This window comes from Xiphias gladius, chromosome 18 (assembly GCF_016859285.1).
Source record: "Xiphias gladius isolate SHS-SW01 ecotype Sanya breed wild chromosome 18, ASM1685928v1, whole genome shotgun sequence".
NCBI classification, from domain to species: Eukaryota; Metazoa; Chordata; class Actinopteri; order Istiophoriformes; family Xiphiidae; genus Xiphias; species Xiphias gladius.
The window spans coordinates 16,646,736-16,665,097 of record NC_053417.1 but is presented as its reverse complement, the minus strand read 5'-3'; the positions used below and the strand labels follow the sequence as shown (position 1 = coordinate 16,665,097).

Genomic DNA, 18,362 nt, shown 5'->3' with positions numbered 1-18,362 from the left:
CTAAACTAGTGGAACATGAGCAATAAATTGGAAGGACACGCATGTCATAATTTGATGCGTTTCTGGTGATATCTTCACACCAGATATAAAAAAACATAGAATTAGATATTTTGACCAGTTATGAGTGTTTTTATTGGGGGGGGGGGGGTAAATTAATGCTAGAAATGTAGGGAAAAGGGGTTGTAATTATTCACTAATTAATGAATGGATCAAAGACCACAAATAGCATACAACAAAACCCTAATACCAGCTTTATTTGGAAAAAAAAAAAATCCAGAAATCCCAATATGTCACAGTACATTAAAAAAAAAAAAAAAAAAAAAAAAAAAAAAAAAAAGCTCTAGCAGCCCGCCCCCAAAACCTTCCAACCTTGCACCCCAAGCTTGACCTTCAATTAATTAAATGAAATAATGCTACGGTTACAATTTATCATTTAACTGACATAAGCTGATCATAATAGCAGGATTAAGTATAATGATTAAAAAATACTAAGAAAATTAGAGACATTAACAATAAAAAGTTATAGTACAATAATGACAATATCGTCAAAGGGGCGATGGGGAGAGTTGAGTAAAAGGCAAACTTGAATTACACATCATTAACATGTCCTTACAAGGCCCTGTAAGACATACAGTACATAATGGACATTATAGTAATAAGATAAGCCTATCATGTATATGTAAGAATATTCAATTTATCAGCTACACCACTTGTGATTTGACCCACTGATTAACACAATTAAATGAATCTCTGGTATACACAAAAAAGGTCCTAAAAACGCATCATATGTTTAACCTGATTGTGCCTCTAGCTATAGTACAATATCTTCCAGTAAAATGAAGGTTTCTATGTCACTCTGAGTAGCTGTTAATCTATTACCCATCTGAGCCATAAAATGTGGTCATCACGGGTAACTTTGGCATGGAAACAAGGGATTAGGTCAGTGACGCAGAAGGCTTTCCATGCATACAGTACGTAGACACATATGTTAATACACACTCACACAAATATACACACATTCACTGCATGCAGACCTGCACTGGAAAAAAACAAACCACCATACAGTCGCACACGCGCGCGCACACACACACACTTTCTGAAGTTCAGGTAAGTAATTCAGTATGGGAAAATATCTCATACAATCTAGTTTAGGCATACCCCTGCATAACGCCTGAGTCAGAATATGGGCCTGAAGAAGCCAAGCCAATGACGGGGAAAAAGCATTCACAAACGTGAAGTGTGGACACTACAAATGACAAAGTAACACCCCATCTAAGTTATGAATCCATACCCCTCCACTTACTCTTCTTGACCACTGCTCTCAAGGCACTACATGTAGGCGACACTGTGTAAAAATCCACTTAGATATGGTCTTAATTCAAAACTATTTTATATTAATGTCTTTTTCTCTCTCATGTCCCCATTGTCTTTGGCCTGGTAAGGACCTTTTCTCTCTTCATTCCCATCATGGCACATTTCAACCTGTTTACATCTACTCAACTTCAAATCACCCCCCACCACCTGCCCTACAGACTTGTAGATCTGAAAATGTTTGATAGACGCGAGCAAAATGGCACATAACCTAATGTATAGGCAGAGGACCAATGTGTAGAAGCCTATCAAATAATTGCAGACCTGCTTCAATTTGCTGAGGATAATTGGGTGATCAGAAACCGAGCATCAGCAAAACTTTTCTGGGCCCTCCCCAATATTTTCCCCTATGTCAAATCTCATTGGAAGCTGCCCTCTCCATCTGTGCTTGAGGGCAGCTCCCTCTTCTTCTCCCAGAGCCTATAACAGAAGGCAGGTGGACTTCTTGCCACGTTTCTTGGCCTGCAGTGCTGCCCTAGTTGCCATCTCAAAGACTTCCCTCACACCATCTTTGGTTTTGGCAGAACACTCCTGGTAACCGTAGGCACTGATGCGGTTTGCCATCTCTTTTCCATCTTCATATTTAACTGGTTCCTAGAGACACATGTCAGAGAGAAGGTTTAAGTTTTGAGATTCATACTGACAAATGTGCACATTCCAGCGTGTTTACAAAAAAAAATTAAAAAAAAAAAAAAAACCTGACCTGTTTCATTTTGGCAAGCTCTCGTCTGGTGTGCTCATCATTGCGCAGATCTTTTTTATTGCCCACCAGGATGATGGGAACATTTGGACAGAAGTGTTTCACTTCAGGAGTCCACTTTTCTGGAATATTCTCTAAAGTGAACAGAGGGAAAGAGTGAAGTAATTTATAACATATATCAATTTCACAATCATGAAGTGTTCAATATCGATTGGTGCGAGTGTTGCAAAGACAGTACCTAAACTGTCAGGGCTGTCTACGGAGAAGCACATGAGGATAACATCAGTGTCGGGGTAGGAGAGAGGCCTCAGTCTGTCATAGTCTTCCTGTCCTGCTGTATCCCAAAGTGCTAGTTCTACCTGAAAAAATAGAGACAAAGTTAGGTGAATGGAGAGTTGCATGGATAAAATGGAAAGTTTTTAGTGTTGGATGTGTAAAATGGGGCATTTGAGCATTTATGTTACACAATTAATCTGACCCATTTGACATTGTTCTTACTCTTTGTATAGGAAAACAGCAGAGAGAGAAAGAGGAATGCCTATACTGTTTGCTAGTACAGGGAGACATGGAAAAAAAAGAACAAGGAGACTCTCACAATATGAACACCAATCACACTATCTGTTTAGGGATGAAAAATTATGCCTAGTTGCATTGCACAAATGCATTGTACTTTTTAGCAATGTAAAGTCAAACTGGAACTGTCATTTGCAGAAATCATTTAGGAATAGTTGGTGTTTCTTTTAAAGCAGAAATTATTTGTTTATTAATTTAATTAGACAAGTAAATTTAATTCAGATAATTATTCAGCAATTATTTCGATAATTAATTAATTTTTTAAAGTAATTTTTAATCATAAGCTCATTCACAGCATAAAGCATTCACTAGTTCCACCTTCCAAATAGTGAATATTCGGTGTTATTATTAGTCTTCTGTGATATTAAACTGAGTTTGGGTTTTGTATAAATGGTAGGACAAGAAATGCAATTTAAAGTAGAATTGCAATTTTTCAAGAAAAAAATCCTTTTAAATGTGAGAATTTGCTACCACTCACTGACCTAAATCTGTTTTACAGATCAAAGATTAATCGCAAAAATAATTAGCAGATTCATCAACAAGGAAAATAATGGTTAGTTGCAGCCCGAATTTTAAGATGTCATCTTAGACTCAGGAAACTGTGATGATGATTTCTCACAATTTCATAAACCCGACCATTAATCGAGATAAAAATCAGCAGATTAATCAATAAATGAAAGCAGTCGTTAGCTGCAGCCCAAGTTACTTTACATTCTAAATTCAGACAACAAAATTACATTCCAGCACTCACAATATTATAGCAAGTTATTATAATAACAACAAAAGGGCTGCAACTAAACATTATTCTGCCAACTATTTTTTTCAATTAACTGATTAATTGTTTTGTCTCAAAAATGTCAGAAAAAAAGTGAAGATGCCCATTATACTTTCCTAGAGCTCAAATGTCTTGTTTTGTCAGATTAACAGTGGAAAACCCAAAGGTATTCAAATTTTTTATCAAATTTGAAACAGAAAAGCATTAAATTCTCCGAGTAAAGAAGCTGCAACCAGCAAGTGTTTGGCATATTTGCTGTAAAATATGAGTAAAACAATATTTTGATTATTAAAATATCCACCGATTAATTTTATTTCGATTGATTAATCGATCAATTGACTAATTTGTGCAGCTCTATTTGACAATGTGATAAATAGGTCAGGTTTAGTTAAAATTGTTATTACAAATTTTGCTGGGGACTCCTACCATCTCTTCAAAGACCCTTCGGGCTCCCGGCCCCTCTATTGCAGCCAGCGTTTCACACTATGTCTCACCTGTTTCCCATCCACTTCAATGTCTGCCACATAGTTCTCAAACACAGTGGGGACGTAGACCTCTGGGAACTGGTCCTTACTGAACACAATGAGCAGACAGGTCTTCCCACACGCACCATCCCCAACTATCACCAACTTCTTCCTGATGGCTGCCATCTACGAAAAAGAGTCCAGAACAAGGATATCTTTAGGTTATCAAGTCAAAGTCACAACTCTCCACTAATAATACACTCCACCAACATTTTACCAATAGTGCACTAAGGCACAAACAGACGTTCAAACTTCCTCTGTTGTATACGGTGCAAGTACAATACTCGTGTATGGTATGTTTCATCAACAGTTCCTCCTGTTTAGAAGAAGTAACTCGAGAACGTTGGTAACGCGAGCAGACCGGTCTCCTTACATCTTAGATTTTCATTAAAACGATCCTGACGCACGACATAAATGTAAGCCAGAAAGTCCCGGCAGGCAAACAGGGAGGCTGCCTCGGAGGTAGAAGGTGTAAACAGAGAACATTTCCGTGCTGTGTTCCCATTCCTGCTGAAAGGCTGTGCGGTGTAGTCCGGGCCTGTCAAACCAGCTAACAGCAGCTAGCAGCAAAAGCTAACGGTGTTTCCCGTGGTTCGGATTACTGTCATTCCAGGTGTTCTCTCTGAAATTATAACTACAGCGTTCATCGCACTACCGCGACACTCCTGTGACTGAAACAAGAATCGGCTTCAGGTTTAAAAGCTATTGCCAAATAAGATTACCGTTTGATGTTTCTGTGTCCGCCTTTCTCCTCTTCCTGACCGACTGGAACCCTCCGCCCACCGCTCATACGCATGTGCGCAATTGCGTCATTGGTCAGCAGGCTGCGGCACCTTCACCTACATGTATATATTGATACAGTTTGATTATTTATCACATGTCAATATATGATACAGCATTACAACCAGTGGTCGATTGTGACTAGGTGCATTTAGTCAAGTGCTGTACTTGAGTACAATTTTGAGGTAACTCCATTTTGTGTTACTTTATACTTATACTCAACTACATCTGTCAGCTTTAATTACTAGTTCTCTTTTCTGATACAAATTTTATATTAAAAAATATAAATAGATATACATATGGTCCCTTACAAAAAATCCGTGTCTAGTCTGGTCCACGAGTATTGACGGTTCCGCCACAGAGACATTTCACCTCTAAACTCACATGGTTGCACTTAAACAACTGTTTGAGGTCCGAAGAAGTAAAACTCTGCAGTTTCACAAAAAGCAAAGATTAGAGAAAAACAAAGGATTTGTCTATCAGAACTCCCATGAATAGTCTCAAAACCCTTCAGATTTAACTGGTGACCATTTGGGTTAGTACATTTAGCTGATAATACGTCTGCACTTTTACTTAAGTAGTATTAGATTGCAGAGCTTTTACTGGTAATGGAGTATTTTTACATTAATGTGTTGGTACTTTTATTTAAGTTAAGAGCCTGAGTACCTTTTCCAACACTGATAACAACAACAACAACAACAACAACAATAATAAAGTCAATGGCTCTTAATTTCATTCGAGTCTAATCATCAGACTTTTTCATTGGTCTTTTATTGACTGTTTCAAATATCGGTAATGCAATACATTCAGTTGTGTCATTTGTCCATATGTACAAAATATTTTTATCTTTTTGTGCAGTAGACACAAACGTAAAAAAATACATATATGAATATATATACATGGAAATTATAATTTGGTTAGAGAGAAAATATAGGCTATCACATTTTAATGATTTCAAGTTTCAGGGTTAACTGTCCATGTGGAAGGAGATTAAGATAAAAAGACAGCATTGGACACAGATATTTAGATATTAAAGTATATTTTCAGAAAAATGTAGTTTATCTCTCCTCCTCCTCAGAGTTTATTTATGGGCATGCTCACTGAGACTGAGAAGTTCATAGATGCCAGAGTTAGGCTACAGCACCGCTGCTCCTGTTTGTTTCTATGGATACTGGAGGTAAAGTTGCTCTGATTGGCTGCCTGACTCAGCCAGTCTCAGGTCTATTTCCTGACGGTGGCGGTGCTGTTGCTGCGTTGGTAGAAGAGCACATAGGCTTGATTGGTCTGAAGCTGGTTCTCTGAGACTGGAGTCACACTGCAGGTGAATAGATGGAGAGTAATCATGAGAAACAGCTCCAAGTTTATGTAGAAGGTCCCTCCATAAGGATGACCCAAGGGTACTGCAGCCTTTTTAAATAGGCTGTCTGTGACATGCAGTTGACAGGGCACTGTAAATGAAACACAAAGATCTGGGTGCAGGGGGAGTCTCACCTGGAGTCATTGTAGAAGCACCAACCATTTTCATCTGAACAGCAGGCTGTGTAGTGGCCCATGTTCACCGTCCCAGCATGGTTACATATCGCGTATAAATCATACAGAATTGGGCCTGTGGGGACACACATGAATATAATGACTTAGTAATTCTGTTCTTCAGAAGTGTGTTGTGTCAGTTTTCCAAGTTTGAAAAGGATGGAATAATCTACCTGTTGTGAGAAATTGCTTTCATCCGTCACTTAAAATAAAAACTACCAACAATATCTAATTAAAAGCACATGAGCTGTGGTTGAGCTGTTGATTATATGCAAATATGCCATTGTTTTCTATTAATTTGCATTTTAATTGGTTGATTTTTTTAAATTAGTTAATCAACATGTAATGGATATTAATTTTGTCAGTCAGTGAAATGTTTTCAGGGAATAGCTTCATACTCAACATTTTCATATCATAAAATGAAGCATGAGCATCTTTATTTATCTATTTATCTAAATGTTTGCTCTGGTTGAATCGATTGCTCTGGTGGCCCATCTTGCCATACTTGAAGTACAGTTGTGTTGTTGTTTTTTTGCAAATCGTCCACATCTCTTTCTCCTCATGTCTCTTGTGTCTCTCAACTGTCAACTATCAAAACAAAATGCTATGAAGCAAGCTTTCAAAAATATTGTGTACTCGTCTTCCTTTGGTCAAAATGAATTACTATCACCCTCGTGTGGCTCCTTTTCTTTCTTTTAAAAAGGGGAACCTTGACAAGCCCCCTGTTTTTTAACCCCTCGTGCACATTTTATTATTCAACTTTTCACTTCATTCCCAGAATAAATTAAATGACACACAGTAACACATATGATTGATCCAGGCATGCACATGAGAGGAGATCATGCGCTGGATGAAGGAATAAATGAGACATGTTCATGGATAAATTGAGGGAAATGTTTGGTAGCGTTACCGCAGTCCACAGGTCCGTAGGGTCCGAGGTCCAGGTTAGTGAGTGGGAAGGACACATATACTGTGCTTTTACTGATAGACCACCGTGATGTCGTAAAACGATTCAGATCTGATCGAGACAGTTAAGCATCATCAAAACTTCCTGCACATAAAACATCACTTGGTAATAATGTTAATTCAGTAAGTAGGAGTTGTCGCCAAGGATACGGATCACAATAACCTGGGGAAACCTCTGGATGGACAGCCGCTTGGTGCACTCTGTATGCCTGTTGCACCTCTCACACATCTGAAACACACATGAACAAACAGACACACACTTCAACATTTTACACAACAAGATATCAATCAGCTTCTTATTATGAGAGATGGGGTTCTAGATGAACAAGTGACTTTCTACGAAGGAAAAAAAAAACTTCTGCTTTCACATGAAAGATTTCAGTCTGTACTTTTTTGTCTGTGACCTTTTTACTGGGTTGAAGTGGGTGGAGATAAGATAGTGTGTCTATGCAGCAATCAAAATTTAGCAACAGTTGGGTCAAAATGTGATGAAAGCTGTGGGGTTATGTGTTTCTATTGACACCACACCCAAGCAGCCCTGCTGAAACAGAATGACTGAGTGTTTGAGTCTGAAACTCTAAATAATAATGATCGATAATAGCTTTATTTTCAAACTTAATCTTAATTGGTGTTTATTTAATCATGAATAGTCAATCTTATAGAGAAATCATTAGGAATTGGATCCAAGGTTTCAGGGGCTTTAAAAATGGCAACAAATTCAAGTCAACTATTTATAATGTTAATACTTTTAACATATGCATTCATGTGTAAGTATTTATTTGTACCTGACGGGCTCCCTGACACTTTCCAAAATTTTTTGAATCAATTCTCAGACCAATTGTCAGAGAGGATTTCCCTCATATTTCTTTCATATTTCTCAAAATTAAGATACCACTAACTTTAGTTAGTTTTTTTTTTTAAATATTTTGTCTTGTTGTTGATAGTTAGTTTCCTCTTTTATGACTGAATTGTTTTTTTTATTGGGTAGGACATACGCCCTTTGAATTCTGTCCTCCCCTGCTCGTATCTATTGATGCTCTATTGTTGTATGTCTTTTACCATGAGGTTTTCATTTTGAAAACAAATAAAGAAAGATAAAAGAGAAGAAAAGGTAGCCCTTAACTAATCTTTTTGGAAGTCCATTTGGGTGTTATAGGAGACAAGTGAGATCAGGTATGTAATCAGGGATGCCAGTTCATCTTATCTACAGTTTATATTTACTCCATGTTTCAACAAGCACATGGAAACTTGAATGTATAAAACTGAAAAGTACAGGCTACGGATGGATGAAAAAACGCAGTTTTGGCCTAAACCATTCCTAGCTCACACCGTCAGTCTCACTGAACTTTGACCCTAAACATTAAGACGCACTGATGTATCATGCTCCATTGTTTTTGCACTCTCTGTGTTAACTTACTGGCGAATTTTCCTTGTCCAGTTTCTCCTCCTGAGAGAAGAGGTCCAGGCACTCCCTCAGCGTGACCTCCCCTGCAAAGCTTCTCTTGGGGATGGGCAGCGACAGATCACAGAACACATCGAATGTGTTGGAGTAGTGGGAGCACACAGAGCAATGCAGCGAGCTCCGCAGCTGGCCTGAGAACAGGTCTGTCAGAGGGGCCAAGTGGGTGACATTCGAAAAGAACATCAGTGGTCGCCTACATTGAACTTTTAATGCAGATGATACTGATCGATGGCTATGACTGGATTGTTCCCCTCACCTACTATTCTGCTGTCATCTCTCTCTGAGTGCTTCTTCCACATGGCAGCTGACTCTTCGGAAAGTCTAGGGGAGGATAAGAGATGAGGGAAATAGAGATAAACAAAATGTGGCCACATGAATGATATTAGTATTAGTATCAAAGATAGGTTCTTTTACACATAAACATACACACCTAAATATGGCATATTTTTGTTCGGGCTCCTTCCCTGTTCGTCGGATGTAGGGTTTGCGGTTGATTTCTGTGTGCAGTTTGTCCAACAGGAACCTGAGAAACTCCTGAGCATCCTGTTGACTGGGTTAAACACAGAAACAGAGGTAGAGAGAGATTTATTAATGTCACTTCTACAGGCAGCTACCTCTGTACAAGTCTCAACTATAAAACCAAAAAGCAGCAGCTCTACTGGTTGCAGAGTAGAAAGTTAAGTGAAATAGGTTACAGTTTCTCTCGCCCTTGAAACAGTTGTGCTGAAACAGAAGAGGACTGTATATTGCATTGCATACACAGCACATTGCTTGATAGGATTTACATTTCTAAATACTTTCTGAGTCTGCCTTCATAAATATACAGAGTAGTAAGTGTTTGCATTTGCAAAGCAGTAATGCTGCCTGCACAAAAGTCTCTTGGAAAGATGCTGTTGAAATTGAGAAAAAGAAAAAAAATCATCAATATTCTCACCTGTAACCACTAAAATAAGGCACCGCTTCTTTAAAAATACTGTAAAACTGTCGTGGATTTACAATTGTATCTCCTTCATTTACATCCCAAAGGCCTGACAGCACCTGAGAGAAAGCTAGTACAGGAAGAAAAGGTAAAATGAGAAAATGACAAACAAAACAAAAACATTATGTGCAAGAAAAAGAACATGGAGAGGAGAGAACATCAGGAGAGAGGAACATACCTTCCATGAGCTTAGCCTCCTCTTTGGAGAACTTCTCATGCCTGTAGGACTTGAGGAGGCAGTAGTTCCGTAGGCCACGCGTGTGAGACAAACACTGGACTACTGCATTCAGGAAACACTAAGTTGGAGACAAAGTAAAGGGGAAGGTGAGCATGTTGATGCAAAAATGTATTCTGGCAATTCTGGAGGCACAGTAATTCTTCAAAGGGCTTCACCCTGCATCAACACTTACTGTGTTTCCTATGTTTCTAAGGCCAACCCTTCCACTTCCTAAGGTGAGCTGCTCTTTCTGTAAAATAAGAAGAACACAGGAAGCTACTGAGTAGAACTACAAACCTGTTACATCTGCAAGCACAGTACATAGGTGTATATTAATTTGTCTTAAGAAAAATTATACACATGTACCTCACTGGATGTGTGTCCTACTGTTTGACCCCTGGCTGTGTCTGTACATGTTACTGTCTGTTTGTCTAAACACCATTATGTCAGTGTGTGTATAACATTGGTTGGACAGATTTAGCCTTCTTATCTCATTAGCATTACAAGAAAGGCTAAAAGGAGGTCAGCCTCAGGCATTCATCCAATTAGTGACCAAGGATTGCTGACAGGTGCTTGAACACGTGTGTGTCGATATAGACTCTCCATTCATTTTTTAAACAATTTCATTGTCTGTGTAAATGTTTGTGTCATGAGTGTCCCATCAATTATCACATTAAGAACAAACTTTCAAGACTGCCAGTCGTAAAGGTTTGAGCGTAAATTAAAGGGTTATGCTGTGTTGTGTTGTGCACACCTCATTGTCAGCGACCAGAAGCAGACCCATCAGTGAGGTGTAGAGGACAGACTGGGAGATGTCAGCCGTCTCTCTCTGGAGGCCGTTCTGAGACACCAGGGTTCGACACAGGGCCTCACAGGACCCCTCCACGTTGACACCGCTGGCTCCGGGCATCCTATTTTACAGGTAAACCTCACGAGTGTCTACCAAAAGGGATCCTGAGAGAGATAGAAGAGTTTCCCCAAGAAATGCAAGCCGGGTGGTTTGCACCTCAGACTGGGCAAGATGCACCACCTCGTTTTTTTTTCACATGCAGGGTCGAAGGTGAGCAGGGTGTGGTTTTAGCAGATAACCTGCCTGAAAGAGAGCGAGTCCCCTTTTTCAATGTATGAAGTATGGTGGAGTATTATCCTTACTTTCCAGGAAAATGACGGGGGACGTCATTCACAGCTGAGGGCAAAAGAATGGATTAATTTGTGAATGAGCATCCCTTTAAGGTAGAAGCCTTATCTTGCATAGGTCGAGTTGATCCACTCTGGCTAACAATTCGCTTTCATAATTACAGCATGCAGAGCAGCTCAGAACGCCATGGTCTGACGGAGACCTCAGTGAATCCAGATATAAACATATCTTTTAGACTCCACATAGTTACAAAAAGAAGATAATTTTTTTTATCAAGTGTCCATTGATTAAGCTGTAAAACTAGGGTGAACTTACTTAAAAGAGTCAATTATATACACTGTAAAACAGAACATGCCAATCTTACAACCAAGGTATGATCTGAGATTTTATCAAAGCCAAATCTAAACTCTCATTGCCATTAAGTGTCGGTCAACGGTAAAATCTTACAAACGAAATCAGTTTGCAAATAATGCCTGACAAATATTGTAGCATTAGCAAATAAACAGAGCAGTTTGGACTCACCTGATCACTTGGTCACTCTATCTGCAGACAAACTGTCCCAACCGAACTGTTCCCATCACCTGCTGAGCTGTTAAAAATGCATAAGGGGACATCTACTGTTTCACTGTGGGTCTGTAGGCTAGAACTGAAAGTCTACCTCTCTCCCCTGCCCTGTCACCCGTGTCAGAGGGACAAGGAGAGAAAGAAGGAGGGAGGGAGGGAGGATAATCATCTTTAATCTTTTCTCTGTAGATCTTGTTGGCTATACTTAGACCTTTCTTTGTGTACTTTTCCACGAGTACCTCAATAAACGTTTAAAGTGTCAGTTTATTTAAAAAAAAAACAAAACACAAAACACAGATAGCAACAACATTTTAAATGGCAAATTCACATTCAGAACTACTGTTCCAAAGCTGTACAGTACACATCACCACAATCACACAATCCATCAGAAAGAGCAACAAAAGAAAGTTATCCATGTTGGAAATTCTATACGTGTGTGCAAGCACAATCATCTTTCACAAACAGTCCCATTTATTTATTTTTCTCCAATGTCAATGTACACATCTGTGGAGACCCCACAGGGTTCTTGAGGATCGGCCTGACAGTCAGCGACTGGTGTGGTCTGCCATTTCTGTGTCCGAGCTGAGGCTGAGCTCGGCTATGTGATACAGGGCGGGATCATGGTGAGGGGGGAGCTGCGACGGGCTGGTCTGGGCAGTCTTGTCTCGCGACTGGACAATCGCTTGGCGCAGACAGGTGATCCACTGCTGCTTGCTGAAGGAGTCGTTGGCCTGCAGGCTGTAAGGGTGAGCTTTGGAGCGCCCTCTGCTGCTCACACGGAAGCAGTTCTTCACTAGGGGATGAGAGAGAGACAGAGAGAGGAAGGAGGGGAACTGAATGCAGGCAAGACCGTAGGTTTCAATTCAACGAATGGAGTGGCGTGGCAGGGCTTTCTCTCAGTCTATGGGCTCAATTGTAACCTAAATTTAACCTCTCGCCTCACCAGCAAAAAGGAAACAAAAGGTATAAATAAACCTGAAATCAAGTACACAGGTCATGTATGCAGAAATAAAGTATGCATACATTACTGTCATTCTGAAACAATTACTTGATTAGCTGATCATCAGAACATCATTCATCAACACTTTTGATCCTCATGTAATTGTTTAAGTCATTTATCAAGACAAGATGCCAACTATTTGCTAGTTACAGCTTAAAAATTCTCCAAATCTCTTTGTAAACTGAATATTTGTGGGGTTCTGACAATTGTTGAAACAAAACAAGCCATTTGAAAATTTTAGCTTGAGCTATATAAACTTGAGATGAGCATTTTTGACTACTATCTATAGAATAATCAATCAATTGAAAAAAAATAAAGAAAAATGATCTGTATTGAAAATAATCTACTAAGAACTAATTAGTTGCAGCCCGTCAGCAGTGTCCTCTTATAATTTAGAAACTAATACAACATGTAGAGGATATGTTCTGTATATGTTACCTTTATCATTTCCCCCAGTGAAGGCTCCTCTGAAGGTGCTCCCTCCACCAGCCTCCCCATCTGGGATCTCCTCCAGATTTATCAAGGCATTGGGCAGAGGCTGTCTGTACACATGGAACACATGACCCCCTTCTCTGTCCTCCCCCGGTCTGGTCAGCACCAACGCCAGCTCAAACAGAAATACATGCAGCCGCTGACAGAGGGGACAGACACACACAAAGTGAGAGACATGGCTTTATATTCAAACATACATTAGGAAAATCAAAGTAAAATCACCTATTATTCAGATATGACTGTAACATCTTTATAAAGATTATCATTTAAATAAATTGGATTTTTATATATACATAGGAATTACATTATAATTACAATATCAAGGAGATGATACAGAGTGCACTTTCAAAACACAGGGTAGTGCAACACTCCTATGAGGGGCTTATGATCAAAATCTATACAGGGGCAGAGAGGAGCAAAGGTCTGTAGTTTTATGGATTAACCCTGCTGTAGAGGACTTGACCCTTTTCAGATAAGATACAAACAAATCAAAACAACCCCAAGAGAACCACTCTAAGTTCAATCAGTGGAAAAGAAGAATAGTAAAACATAACAACAGAGAGCCGCTACCTGGCCCTTGTTGTTCTTGAGCTCTCCGTGGCAGTAGAGGAAGCGGGACAGCTGGATCTCTGGTAGTCTCTGGCTCTCTTCGAGGTAGCTGAGACCCCGCCTGTAGAACTGACACTCAGCCTCCCCTGTCTTCTTGTTAACCTCGGCCACGATGCTCTGGATCAGCTCCAACTGAGCAAAACAAAGTGTTATGCAAAATGTGTGTGTGAATTGCACATGTAGTGTGTTTATTGTCTCTAATTTAAGCCTTAAATGTCCATAGAAAAAGGCAGGCTACCTCCTGAACAGCTACAGATTTTTCATTTCTAATCACTTGAGTCTCCTTTGGTATACAGTCATTTCAGACCAGGTAAATTCATGAATATAATCATGGTATTTTTCAAGTTACACATGGCACATCACAGTATAAGTGCCTAAAGAAGTTCATGTATCATTAAACTGTTATCTTTTGCTAACCTTTGGAGGTGCAAATTTGCAAAGAATGTCCAGATTTAAAAAGGAAACACTAGCTGAATCCATGAAAGTTTGGACTTCCCATATTTGCAAATAGATGGATTTCATAATTTTGAAAGATAACAGTGGGTATACTAATCTATTTAAGCCAATATCCAAAAGCCTAAATGTAGACTATTTATTTGATAGTGATTGATATTTGATATTGTACACATAGATAACAGTTTTATTTAATTTAATCATTTGGATTTGAGTGTTATAATCTACAAAGTCAGAGAGACAAATGCTAGTTTTCATGCTCCATTAAAATCAGATCCATCTAAATTCAGGTCCGTCTCTTGTACAAACTGCAAATGTGGATATAAATTACATATCCTGAGCAATGTTTGTTATTCAGGAAACTCTCTATCTTGTGCATTTTATCCTCTTGCATCTCAGTGTCCTTAGACCAGTCATGGTACCTAATACCAAAGTCTGCAAGTCCAGGGGTTGACATTTTGAATTAGCAATTATCCTAAATAATCTGATGTATGTATTCATATTCACATGTGTATACACATGTGAGTGAATGCGCAACACACTAACTTACAGCATCAGGCAAGGTGTCCTCATCAGGGTGCTCTGGAGGTGTGCACTTCTGTATCTCTTTCAGAAGCAGGGGGTATTTGACCAAACGGCTTCGAGGGAGATCCAGGAAGTTCCACAGGTCCAGTTTCCGGCTGAACGAAGACTCCTGACACAGGCGCAGGAAGTGCTCCACTCTCTTCTCATGTTTTTTCTGGTCCAGCAGGGCTTTGGCCCCCACTTGGTTACAGCAGTATGTAACATAGGCCTCCAGGCAAGGGAACTGCAGAGAGGAAAAAGGATGGGTGGGGGGCAAAGGAGAAATGAGGGAAGAAATTTGAAGTCAGATAAAAGCAGAGGTGTAGGCAGACTAATCTCTGTGACTCTGGTTTAGAGAGGAACGTGAGACGAAATACCGGAAATGGAGAGAGTGAAGGTGGGTTGTGCCCTTTTCTCTTCTTCTCTCTCCGTGGTTTCCACGGAGATACTCACCCAGTTCATCAGGGTAGGCCCCACCTCGCCGACTGTCTTCTCTGATCCCCTCAGCCGCTCGAGGCGACTCAGAAGATCTGATATGAAAATAAAAACGAAATACTTGAACTGTTGAATACTTATTGACTTTTGATAACTGAATGCCAGTGTAACCAGAGCTCAAAGACAGACAGCCACAAAAGCACTGCACTTAACTCATCCAATTTCCTGTACCTAAAAAAGGAAATGACATCCGCTGTGTAGTTACCATGTAACCATACGTGAATGAATGAACACTCTACTTGCGTGGCTTTAAAAACACTTGCTTTTGGGGCTGAGCAATGTTGTTAAAATGAATATCCCAATATGAATATACTGTATATCCCCTTATGGCAAATGTATGCAAACTCAAAAATAAAATACTTGAATTGATGCATGAGTGAAGGTTGAGATAATAGGAGAGAGTGCAAAGCAGAAAGATGATTACCTTCATGGAGAGGAATGAGGGCGTCCAGAGTGCCAAAGATCTGTCCAAGCTCACTCTCTGTCAGGATGTCCAACTTCAGCATGGGCTCATAGTACACCTGGCAGCGCACACAGGGCAGGAGGCCAGGGTGGGGTAAGAATCAAATGAGGTACAAAAACAGGTGTATTGGAGCGTGAGAAGTTGGTGTCGGGGTAACTGGGATGACTGGTTACAATGGAGAGACGTTCAGATATGGTGGGCAAGTACCTTCTTAACCAGACTGAGGTCCTCAATAAGTTGTCTTTCTCCCTGAGTCAGCTCATAGATCACCTGCAGGAAGAGTTGGAACAGTTCAGCATTTTCAACCATTTTCAGTGCATAAGTAAAATACACAGACAGGACTGCACGAGCTTTCACAGCTGATTTTTCAATAAAGGAAGTTGAGCCTCCAGTGCCAGCTCACATCCTCTTTCATAATCCCCATGTAGAGCTGCTTCACATAAATGAAGAGTACGCACTAGTCACCCTGCCCCCACTGCAACCACAGCCCCACAGCTTGACCCACATACTCTCATAAAAAAAAAAAACTTAAAAAAAAAAAACTTTTTATTGAATACACAAGCAGAGAGTTTAGTCCTGCAGATGAGCTGAACTTAGCCCACTGGCCCTCTCACCTCTTGACGTTTGATCTCCTTTGCAGTGAGGTCATGACTCTCCACAGTGTCACTCCAGCATTGGCTGTTGCGCCGGCGTGGAAACGACGAGGCCTTTGCGCGAGAGCGCAGGGGAGCTGGGGGCAAAGGTCGAGCCTCTGTGCGAAAACTAATAGACCGCTGTGAAAAGAGCAGAGTGGATGATTGTCTGCATGGACAAGTCATTAGTAGTTAATTTTGTATAACAACAGGACTCTGTGGTTGTGCATTGTTACCGAAATGGACTGTCCGATACGTTTTAGAGCAGGGGTCTTCACTGGGGTTATGACACCTGTTAGGCTATTGGACTTTGCCACAGGTTTGACCCTTTTATTACTGGGCTCCTAAAATGAAATCATCATTAAAACTTATTTTAATATGTATTTAAAAAAATGCTCTAGAAGACTATCAAGGTGGATCATTCATCAAACTATCGCTGGCTTCAGATTAGAAGACTTTAAAACAACCGAACACATATCAGGCACCTGCAAAAAGAGGAACACCTCACCTCTGAATCCTTCATGTGGTCGGACATCATTTCGCCCTCCTCCTCTTCCTCTTCATCCTGTTAAAACAGAACAGGTAACATAACAGGATGAGTTAGAAGTGAACTTGAGAAAGACAAGGGAGGGGGGGTAAGGAAAGTGGAGAGAGAGAGATGTCGAGAGGGGTGAGGTATTACAGGGTGCAGATCTCTCATTTCCTGTGTGACTCTTTCAAAGAGGAAGAAGGTTGAAACTGTGCCTCTGTAGTAAATTACAAGATGTCTGCCTGTTTTTTTTTTTGTGTCACACTAACCACATCAGCTGTATGTTCAGTGTAGTAAAAAAAAGTGAGATGTATTCAACTGTTTGCAGTAAAACAAATGTATCATGTATCAAATGTGCATGATAGCATAAACGATAAAGATGAAAGCAAAACAGGAAAACTTGAAAAGTGGAAAATCACGGTGGCTGAAATGTGACAAGATGTGGTATTAACAACATTTAAAGGTTTGTGCATTCAGAGAGGGTCTGTGGCTGCACAGCTGAACATGATGTTCACATCTCTCGACAGCTCTGCACACAGCACTGTGGTCACAAAGGTAAGGTTGACTAACTTCCGTTAGTTACAGAGAGACGCAATGAGCTGAAGAAGAGACACTGCAACACAGAGTTTAATGTCAGATATGAGTCTCACCTCTGTGATTCTGATCACGGGTTCAGGGGCCGGGTCTTGTTTTCTCTTCTTCTAAAAGCAGAAATTTATGTGAAAGTGACTTTCTTGGTTTTTTAGGAGAGTGCCCAGATAGCTTTCAGACAGGAGAAAGGTGGTGAAGAAAATAAGACAGATGGTGTGACATACCCCAGCATGGTCACAGAGGATGGAGTGTGTCTCTCCTGGCACTGCAGACCTAAGAACGGCTGGACTGTTAAATGGGCAAAAAGCAAACATCCACACACACACAGTTATGTTATTTTACTTGATATAGATTTTCAAAAAAAAAAAAAAAACACCTTGTGTAGCTGAGTGGTGTCCTTGTGGTGTGTGTGCGCATCAATGAGTAATTTGTCAGACTTATATAAAAGTACATTCTCGATTACTGAAGGTTTAGCTTTTGTTCCTATCAATTTCATTGAGTACTGGACATTAATATCAAGGGGTTGAGTTCTGGCACCATAATGCCAGATGTGTACCCACTTATGATACCGTTCATGACTCCCAAAGTTAAAAATATTATGTTGTATGTTGATCAGTCACTAATATACAGTATGTGACACCCCAAGGTCAAACAATTTAACTATTTAAAAAAAAAAAAAGTATCATACCAGGAAGTCCTTGTTTCACCAGTCTCCTCCACTTCCATCTTTTCGTTGTCTTCAGTGCATCTTCACAGAATTACAACATTCTCAAAATGAGAAACATTGAATTAATCCAAATATACACAGGTCTTTCCTCTGTTCCAGTAATGCAGACTAAGTTGTTTGCAGGGAGCTTGTCGGAGTTCCGCGCACTTCTTCCTCATCTCAGACCCGACCACATCCTTTAGGGTTGCATACACTGATGTATCCGCTTCTCTGGGAGGAGGGTTCAAA

General features: G+C 40.0%; 3 protein-coding genes across 4 annotated transcripts; all 3 read right to left on the bottom strand.

Annotated features, from left to right (window-relative positions):
* Nucleotides 1–318: 318 nt before the first annotated feature.
* LOC120803517 (rho-related GTP-binding protein RhoA-C-like) lies at nucleotides 319–5,900 on the bottom strand. Its single transcript, XM_040152032.1, has 6 exons — nucleotides 5,825–5,900; nucleotides 4,666–4,782; nucleotides 3,914–4,069; nucleotides 2,310–2,430; nucleotides 2,075–2,205; nucleotides 319–1,965 (listed from the first exon to the last, which is right to left on the bottom strand). The coding sequence occupies exons 3-6, from the start codon at nucleotides 4,067–4,069 to the stop codon at nucleotides 1,792–1,794; spliced, it is 582 nt and encodes a 193-aa protein (XP_040007966.1). The 5' UTR covers nucleotides 4,666–4,782; nucleotides 5,825–5,900; the 3' UTR covers nucleotides 319–1,791.
* A 20-nt stretch (nucleotides 5,901–5,920) lies between these two features.
* usp21 (ubiquitin specific peptidase 21) lies at nucleotides 5,921–10,887 on the bottom strand. The gene is made up of 11 exons (XM_040152005.1): nucleotides 10,632–10,887; nucleotides 10,071–10,127; nucleotides 9,839–9,956; nucleotides 9,616–9,730; nucleotides 9,112–9,231; nucleotides 8,938–9,002; nucleotides 8,637–8,824; nucleotides 7,370–7,448; nucleotides 7,164–7,271; nucleotides 6,215–6,329; nucleotides 5,921–6,038 (listed from the first exon to the last, which is right to left on the bottom strand). The coding sequence occupies exons 1-11, from the start codon at nucleotides 10,785–10,787 to the stop codon at nucleotides 5,945–5,947; spliced, it is 1,215 nt and encodes a 404-aa protein (XP_040007939.1). The 5' UTR covers nucleotides 10,788–10,887; the 3' UTR covers nucleotides 5,921–5,944.
* A 92-nt stretch (nucleotides 10,888–10,979) lies between these two features.
* Nucleotides 10,980–18,301, bottom strand: arhgef3l (Rho guanine nucleotide exchange factor (GEF) 3, like). 2 transcript variants are annotated; one of them, XR_005709346.1, is made up of 14 exons: nucleotides 18,096–18,301; nucleotides 17,632–17,695; nucleotides 17,467–17,517; nucleotides 16,796–16,852; nucleotides 16,524–16,631; nucleotides 16,270–16,428; nucleotides 15,863–15,925; nucleotides 15,617–15,713; nucleotides 15,151–15,227; nucleotides 14,684–14,941; nucleotides 13,642–13,812; nucleotides 13,018–13,210; nucleotides 11,538–12,372; nucleotides 10,980–11,063 (listed from the first exon to the last, which is right to left on the bottom strand). XR_005709346.1 is itself a non-coding variant. In XM_040151995.1 (13 exons), the coding sequence occupies exons 1-13, from the start codon at nucleotides 18,131–18,133 to the stop codon at nucleotides 12,125–12,127; spliced, it is 1,569 nt and encodes a 522-aa protein (XP_040007929.1). In that variant the 5' UTR covers nucleotides 18,134–18,301; the 3' UTR covers nucleotides 11,850–12,124. The 2 variants fall into 2 exon arrangements, 1 of the variants encoding a protein (XP_040007929.1); XM_040151995.1 differs by lacking the exon at nucleotides 10,980–11,063 and having other exon boundaries at nucleotides 11,850–12,372; nucleotides 17,632–17,680.
* Nucleotides 18,302–18,362: the final 61 nt, after the last annotated feature.